General features: G+C 51.9%; 1 protein-coding gene across 1 annotated transcript in view; it reads left to right on the top strand.

Moving 5' to 3' along the window:
• The window catches only part of PRKCB (protein kinase C beta), a gene marked incomplete at both ends in the record, with an annotated part of 103,679 nt that extends 102,918 nt beyond the window's left edge, over positions 1-761 (top strand). The window contains one exon of the mRNA XM_080354082.1: positions 609-761. Coding sequence (XP_080210208.1) covers positions 609-761 — 153 coding nt within the window. The remainder of the gene's footprint in view (positions 1-608) is intronic.
• Positions 762-7,782: the final 7,021 nt, after the last annotated feature.

Raw genomic sequence — 7,782 nt, forward strand, 5'->3', positions numbered from 1 at the left:
CACTGCATCGGTCAATACCACATTGTAGCATAATTTTAACAAATCAAGCTTAAAACAAGAAGAGCTTTTAGAGCTGATTATTTTGTGCAAATTTTGAAATCATATGGAATGTTTACTTACGTTTTGAGGCATGTTGCTTCCTCCAGGTTCCTTGCTGCTGCCTGTTGTGGATCTCTGTTTGCAGTGCCGGTTCTGTGTGTCGAGGAGCTGCTCTGTCTCTCCTGCAGCAGCCAGGACAGGAGGGATGCTCGGCCCGGGAGCCCTACAGCTGTCTCCAACGACCCGTGTTCTCATCACGTCCCTTTACCATCTGGTTGTGTGTTCCAAGCATGTTAAACTGGCATTTCTCTGTTCCTGCCCATAGCATGGGGTTGCTTCTGTTGCACAGGGGCTGCCGCTGCCTGTCTGGGCGCGTGTTCCTCATTGGCAGCAGCTTTAGAGACTGGTGCGGAGATACTGAGTGCTGGGCATGGAGCCTGGGGACAGCAGAGCTCCCTGGGGACAGCACAGCTCTCCTGGCCATGCACCTTTGGGTGCTGCCACCACTCACTCACTCACTTGCACTCTCCCCTTGACTGTGTTTAACTCTTGTGCTTTCCGTTTAACAGAAAGACAAACGAGACACTTCCAACTTCGACAAAGAGTTCACCCGGCAGCCGGTGGAGCTCACGCCCACGGACAAACTCTTCATCATGAACTTGGACCAGAATGAGTTTGCTGGATTCTCCTACACTAACCCCGAGTTTGTCATTAACGTGTAGTGGCGGCGCGGGCCGCCCGTCCTCGCAGCCCCTCTCCAGCTCGCCGTGTACATACACACCAGTCTTCCGGGGCCCGCCATGCAGACACACACCCTCACGCAATCCGCGCCGACCGCTCGTTTTAGGAGGCCTTTCCATGTCCGTGTCACTCGCTAGCTTGGTTTCCCTAGCTGGAGATGTCTGGGGTTCGAGTTAACAGTAATACTTCTAGGAACTATAGTTGGTGGTGACTAATAGAGTTTTTAAACAGAAATATACCAAATTGCTACAGTCTTTGTAATTTTTGAAATGAGATGCTGAGATTCCAGTGACCCTAGCTACTCACAAACCGTTTCTGTTGAATGCTACGCATGGTTGATATTTTAAACCGTTGTGCTGAAGCTTGCGATGACTGTGAGCTTGTCTTAGAGGAGCCTTTTGTTCAAGACATGGGTACATTTGATCAGTGTGGAGAAGTCTGCTTATAGACATATATTTTTAATGCATTGTACATACGGTCAGCCCGGCTCGCTGAGCCGCCTCCTCCCGCCAGCCCGCGCCCCCCGCACGTCCTCTCCCACACTCAGCATTACGACTCCAAACTAATTCCATGCCAGTTCTTGTAAATCAGAGCAAATCTTTTTCTAAGCGAAAGATGGGATTTGATGTTTTTTTAACATCTGGAACAGTTTGCAGTTTTGGTATACTCTGTCAGCGCTCTCATAAATCTTTCTCCTATTTTTTCACAGACACTGTCAAAATTTAACAGCTCTGTAAAGGATATTAATATTCTACCAAAACAAAACACGTAGATATTCTCAGTTTACAGTTTACCAACTGAAAATATGCCCGCTGCAAAAGGGCTGTACTGAGGGCTATTTATAATGGTAACTTTTCTACTTTACACCCTCTGCTATTATCTTAAAGGCTCAAAACCCATGAATTTTACAGGCAGCTTGATCTACCTGATTTCAGCCAAAATTCCTGGGGGGTTTATTCAGCAATCCAGGACCTTCTGCATCATTTCAAAAACTCTGAATCGGAAGAGACAATTCCAGCAGCTGTTTGTAAGGCCGAGCAGCAGCAGTGCCGTGCGGGAGAGCAGGGCAGGCAATGGGATGAGCCCTGAGCATGAGCATCCTCTGGGTCGCTGGCTGTTACCCCTCTCTTATCACACACCAGTTTAGTTGGTTTGCAAAAAAGCCCATAACATTAGTACATTATCTGAAATGCTACCGGTTCTAATGTAAATACACATTCCACCATGCCTATGGGGGAAATGGGGGTGGAATTTTATGAATCATGAGGAATCCTATAAAGGAAATTCTGGTTTGTAGACCTTTTATAGACATCAAACTCTACCTTTTGAAATTGTTTTATTCTTTTAACGATCCAGTGAGGAAAAAAGGCTGCTAGAAGCTGCAGCTGATGTCCCCTCCCCGTTCCCAACCGCAGGCAGTGCCCTGTGAGCTGAGCCTGTGCTCTGGGGTGCTGCCCTGGGCTGGACAAAACAAAACCAAACCCCAGAAAACTGCAAATTGTGCCAGATTGCCGAGAGGGTTTATGAGACGCTCTGCATCAGCTGGGGCCTGGAGCGTGGGCTGGTGTCCGAGGGCTCTCGTGACCCCAGCACGTGGTGGGAAGACGTCTCGCCGTCCTCTGCAGCCGCAGCTGGTGCTCAGAGCATGCGCGTTCCGCAGCTTCCCAACCTGCTGCTGCAGAATTAGCGTTAATTCAGCAGTGAATGTTTGTAATTTCCATATCTCAGCTCTGAAGCCGCTCCCCAGGGCTGTCCCAGGCGCTGTTGGGAGGTCGCCCATGCCGAGGGACCCTGGGGCTGTGGAGACACGCGGGGGCTAACGAGGGGAGTCACGTCTTTTCCATTTGGGACTTGTGTGTGTGTTGGGTGATACTTGTGCATGGAGCAGGTGGTGCTGAGCCATGGAGAGCCAGGCCAGCCTGTGGCTGGTGGCACCAGGCAGCTCCGGTGGCATCCGTGAGGTGGGCAGGGTGCAGATCCGTGCTCCAAGGAGAGCTTAGCAAAGCCTGGGTCCTGCTTGCAGAACTTAAACCTTGAGCGTTTCTGACGTTGTCCATTCTGCTGCTTGCAAAACTCTTATTTCAAGGTTTATTTCCAGTTGACCTGTTTCTTCCATGGAGAAATGTAAAACGGGACATGCCTGGCCCTGCACAGATGTTGTGATTTGAATGAACTCTTCCAAGTAAGGGCAGGGTGACAGTGGTTGACTCATGGTTTGCTGTAATTTGATGATTTAATCTTCACTCTAGGATGGGGAAGCGCAGTGCTTCAGGAGGATGCTGGGAGGTTCCAGGAGAGCCCCATTAGTCAGTCCCAGGTGCTCTGATGTGTGGATAAAGCCCAGTAAAACAATCCAAGGGTGTTCCCAGCATGCAGTGCACCCACTGCTGTGCCCAGGGGACAAGGGGACAGTGTGAGGAGCAGCTGTTGACACAGGAGAAAGGTGCCTGGGGGACAGGAGGCAGCTCAGCCTGCAGGTACAGAGGAGAGAAGCATCCCTTGGGGTGTGCGGGGTGCTCGCTGGGGCCTGGGGGGTTTAGCTGCCCCACGCTGGTGTCCACAATGAGTAGCCTGGCTGTGGGGGGCAGTGGTGAGGTCAGGATGGGACCCCAAGCCCTGCACCTGCCCAGATGAGGCAGGAGGAGGGACTGAGGAGGAGGAGGAGGCAGGACATGCAGTCACCCACCCACCAAGGATGGCAAATCCCGACTCTCTCCCAGGCTGGATTACACCTGAGTGCTGCAGGTAAGTGGGGTTCAGGCTCCTCAGGTGGTGTCCCCATGGGCAGGATGGATCAGACACGCCCCCAGGGGCTGTGGTGGCCCCTTTGCTGCTGCTCAGTGGCTGCTCTGGGCAGCAGAACCTGACTGGCTCTTGCAGCCAGCGGGGCTGTGCGGCAATGCCATGTGCAGGGGACATTGGGTACGGTGTGAAGGAGACACAGGGCAGGAGGGCTGGGGCTCCTGGGGGCAAAGCAATAACTGCTTGTGTTGGCCCACTGGCTGAGGATGGCTTTCTCATCACTGCCATTTGGAAATAGGGCAGGGTGTCTTGATGCAGGAGCAGATTCCCACTCCTGTCTGTGAGGATGTTGGGGCTGCAAGTGCCGGTGCTCTCCGATTATGCCCTGGGCTTTCACTTGGACATTTTGCCAAAGAGGAAAGGATCGCGCCTGTTTGTCCAGGCTTTCTGTGTTTCTGGTGTAAAGCGCAGCCCAGCTGGAGGCAGAGAGCGAGAGGGAGCTGCGGAGAGCTTGGATGGAACCGGGACAGCAGAGGAGAGCAGGGGCTGAGCAGGGACCTGCGGGACAGCAGGCCAGAGCTGGGCTGGCTGCTTAGGCTCAGCCTGGGGAGTTGCCTGGTCCTGTGATCTGCAAGGCTATGCTGTGGGCTAGGGGGGTGGTGGGCAGGTGGGAAACACTGGGAACCCCCATCTGCTCCCGCTCTGCTGTCCTGCAGCTGCAGGTGGCTCTTTGGGATGCAGCCATCACACAGTGTCTGTGCCAGGACTGTCAGTGCTGCTGCACAGCCCAAGCCGCTGTCCCCAGCCACCACAGGCCAGGGGACAGCCCCATGGCAAGGGGGACTTGCTGCTGCAGCGCTCATGTCCCCCAGCTGGACATCCGAGCAGCCTTCTCTTGACAAGAGAGCCATCACCAAAGGAGTTATTCATCCTTTTAATGAATAAATGCAAGTCTGCACAGTGGCCAACCCACATAGGTAGTCTGAAAGATGGGAAAACGAGCGAGGGCTCTGGGCAGCAGCTGGGCTCTGATGGTTGTTCACCCCAGGAGCTCTAATACAAATGAAGAACTGTGGTGGATTCTAGTGCAGAGTGCAAGGATGCAGCTGTTCAGGTGGGGCTTACAGCTGGAGGGTGGAACTAACTCATACTAACAAGTGCTGCAGCTTCTCTGCCTTTGCAGACGCAGGTGAGCCACTGAGCCTGCAACAGCACAAGAAGCAACAAGCATCTTGCTCCATGCATGGAAGTGTCATCCAAGCTGTTTATTTCTGATCACCTTCAAAGTTGCATTAAAACAAGAAAAAAGAAAAAAAAAAGTTTATTGTTGAACAGTTTGTGTTTGTGAATTTGATTTCACCTGCAAGTATTTGATGACTTTTCTACATCCTAGACTACCTGCTGTGTGTTGTCAAAGGATTCTCATAAAGACCTCCTTTTAGATGGGCATATACTCTTTATTCTATTTGCTGCATGTATGAAAAAATAAAATCTATAATTTTAAAGAAAACCCAAGAGCTTGACTTCCTTTGCTGCGGGACCCCGGTGGTGTAGGGGGAGAGCTGGGGGTGGCTGTGCCGGGGGGCTGGTTCTGGCTGTTGGTCACCAAGGGGCCCTGCCAAGCCCTGCTGCAGCAGCAAACACTGACATGTCACTGCTTTTCTGTGAGAGAAGCACATCTGCATAGCTGGAGAACAGCAGCAAACGAGCCTGCCTGAGCACAGGCTGGGACTGGAGACCTGCGGCTGTGCCTGAAGAGACTTCATAGACCAAGGGGGAGGGAAGGTGTTGGCTGTTTGCATCTTCAGTTAATTGCTAATTAAGGTGAATTAATTATTAATAACACTATTGCAGCTGTTCTTCCCACCACCCCTTGAGCACTGGTTCTCTGTTCCTCCGAGCTCACAGAGGGCTGCAGGGGGTGAGCTGGGCACCGAGGAGGTGTGTGCTGGGGTTTTGGGCGCTGAGCAGATGCTCTGCAGGTGCTTTGCATGGCCTCATGCCACTATGACAGTGAGGGCAGGGGAGCAGCAGCCCCAGAGGACTGTGTGAAATCCCCAGCGTCTGCCCATGCTCCCAAGGCTCTCCTTGCTGAGCACACTGTTACGCAGCTTTGTGCTCACTTGCATGGAGAGCTGCACGGAGCAAACCTACTTTTCTCAATCGAGGAAATCTGCTTTTTTTAGGAAGTGTCCTTGTGAAAGCCAGTGAGCATGTTAGGAAGGGTATTTCCTCCTCCCTTTGAGGACTACGGCTTTCAGCAAGAAGATATTCCCATCTTCCCAGCTGGCATGGCTGTGGGTGACCAGAGACTGCGCCACTTTGTGTGGGGGTGGGAGAGGTGCAGGGCTCAGCAGCCCCAGCACAGACTGTGTGTCGCCAGCATCTCCTGGCTGGACTGTCCCGGTGCATCCCCTGCTGTTCCCCGGGCTGTGGACGGGCTGCTCTGCACAGTGTGCTGGTAAGGTCTCTGGTGGCCCCGGCACAGGGTTCGGGGTGGATGGTCGTGCCCTCCCCAGCTTCACTGACGTGCCCATTCCTGGTGTGTTGGAAACACTTCTGAATGCCAGTTATCCTGGCTTGTGTAAGTGAAACATTTGGTTTTGTGACACTTTCCTTAATTATGGGAGCTAATGACAAAACCATTGTGACAAATGACTCAGCTTTTGATGGTGAAGTTAATTAATTCTGAAGTTAGAGTCTTCATCAGAGTATCTGGAAAAACCCAATTAAGAAGTCTGTTTACCCAGAGTAACACGGGCAGCAAAACCCCAAGTCCCTACAACACACCAGGTAAAATCCTCCTCACCGCTGCAAGGGGAGGATTCTCTTGGATCGAGGAGAATAAAGGCCAGACATCAGCACCGCGTTTGCTGCAAGAGCTGTCCCTCCATCCATCAAAGGCTTCAGGAAGAACACAGCCTCATTAATGTTGGAATGAGTGACCAGAAGCAGCTTTGCGTTCAGCTCTGACCTTCAAGAGCCGTCTCCCTGAAGCCATCTTTCATCTCTTTCATTTGCATTACAATCCTGTTTGCCTCATTATTTGTTATCCACTTCTTCTTCAAAGAATTTAAATCAAATCAATTAAATTGTGGTGGATCAGAGCAGCGGCAAACCTTTTATGGTGGTTCAGCATGGTCCGGCTGGACTCAGACTACAAAATACCTTTTAATCTCCTGCTATTTGTTCTTTTATTACTTCTGTGGTCCCAGTGCCTCACAGGATCCCAGCGATAATCTCTCTCCTTCACCCAGCCCATGCAGACACACTCCAGTAGAAGCTGGGGTTTGTGTGCTATTGCTGCCTGGTGGCACATCTGGGACACCCTGCCCGAGCTCACGCACATCACATAGGGACCCACCAGCCCCACCGCTGGAGTCCTGTTAGAGCTAGGAGATTGCAACCAGCGTTTCTGAAGCATGTGCAGATATAAATAACCCCCTTGTAGGAGTGGGGAGGGATAAACGTATGTGCCAAAGCTCTGGCGTCCTTATTCCCTGGCAGCCCCCAGGAGCAGGGAAATGAAGACCAGGCGAGGCTGGAGCTCAGCATCTCACTGCATTACTAATGGCCCAAACTCGCCTTGTAGCGGAGTCTCTCTTCCTTCAAGGAAAAAACCTAATCCAGCTAGGGATTATTTCTGACTACTTGCTTTCTGTCACTTTGCCAATTTAAATGCAGCAGAGCTTTCATCGCTGGATTTGGAAGGACAAAGCCTAACAGATCTTGGTTTAGGACAGTTTTGCCTGCAAGGACAGCTTTTTTCTTGCACAAGTTGTGAAATCTTTGCAATATGGGCTGGATTTCATTGTTTGTTTCTACTTTGCCCAACTCAGAAGGGTTCAGGTTGGTGAGCGGGTGGGTGGTGACAGATAAGGCCATGAACAGCGTGGGGTGACAGGGTAGGAGCTGGTGTTGGCTGCACAGGCTGCTGGGCTGTGACTAGTGGAGCACACTGCCCTCCAGGCTCTGAGCTGCAAAGTGGGGTGGCAAGGTCCCCAGATTTGTGATGGCTTCAAATCCTAGTGACCCTCTGTGTGTCCTCTAGCGTGGCTGCTCAAGCCAAAGCTCTGGGCTCACTCCTGGGCCTGGCTACTCCATGCCACTAGCAGTAAGAGGGGTACAGGGCTTGGTGAGGGATGTTCCCACCACCAACCCCTACAAGGGCCAACATGATCCAATACGGACTCTGATTCTGTGCTTGCTTTGTTAAAAGCCTAGGAAACGGTACATGTGCACTCTGCACACACCTACACA

Source organism: Nesoenas mayeri (assembly GCF_963082525.1).
Source record: "Nesoenas mayeri genome assembly, chromosome: 15".
NCBI lineage: Eukaryota > Metazoa > Chordata > Aves > Columbiformes > Columbidae > Nesoenas > Nesoenas mayeri.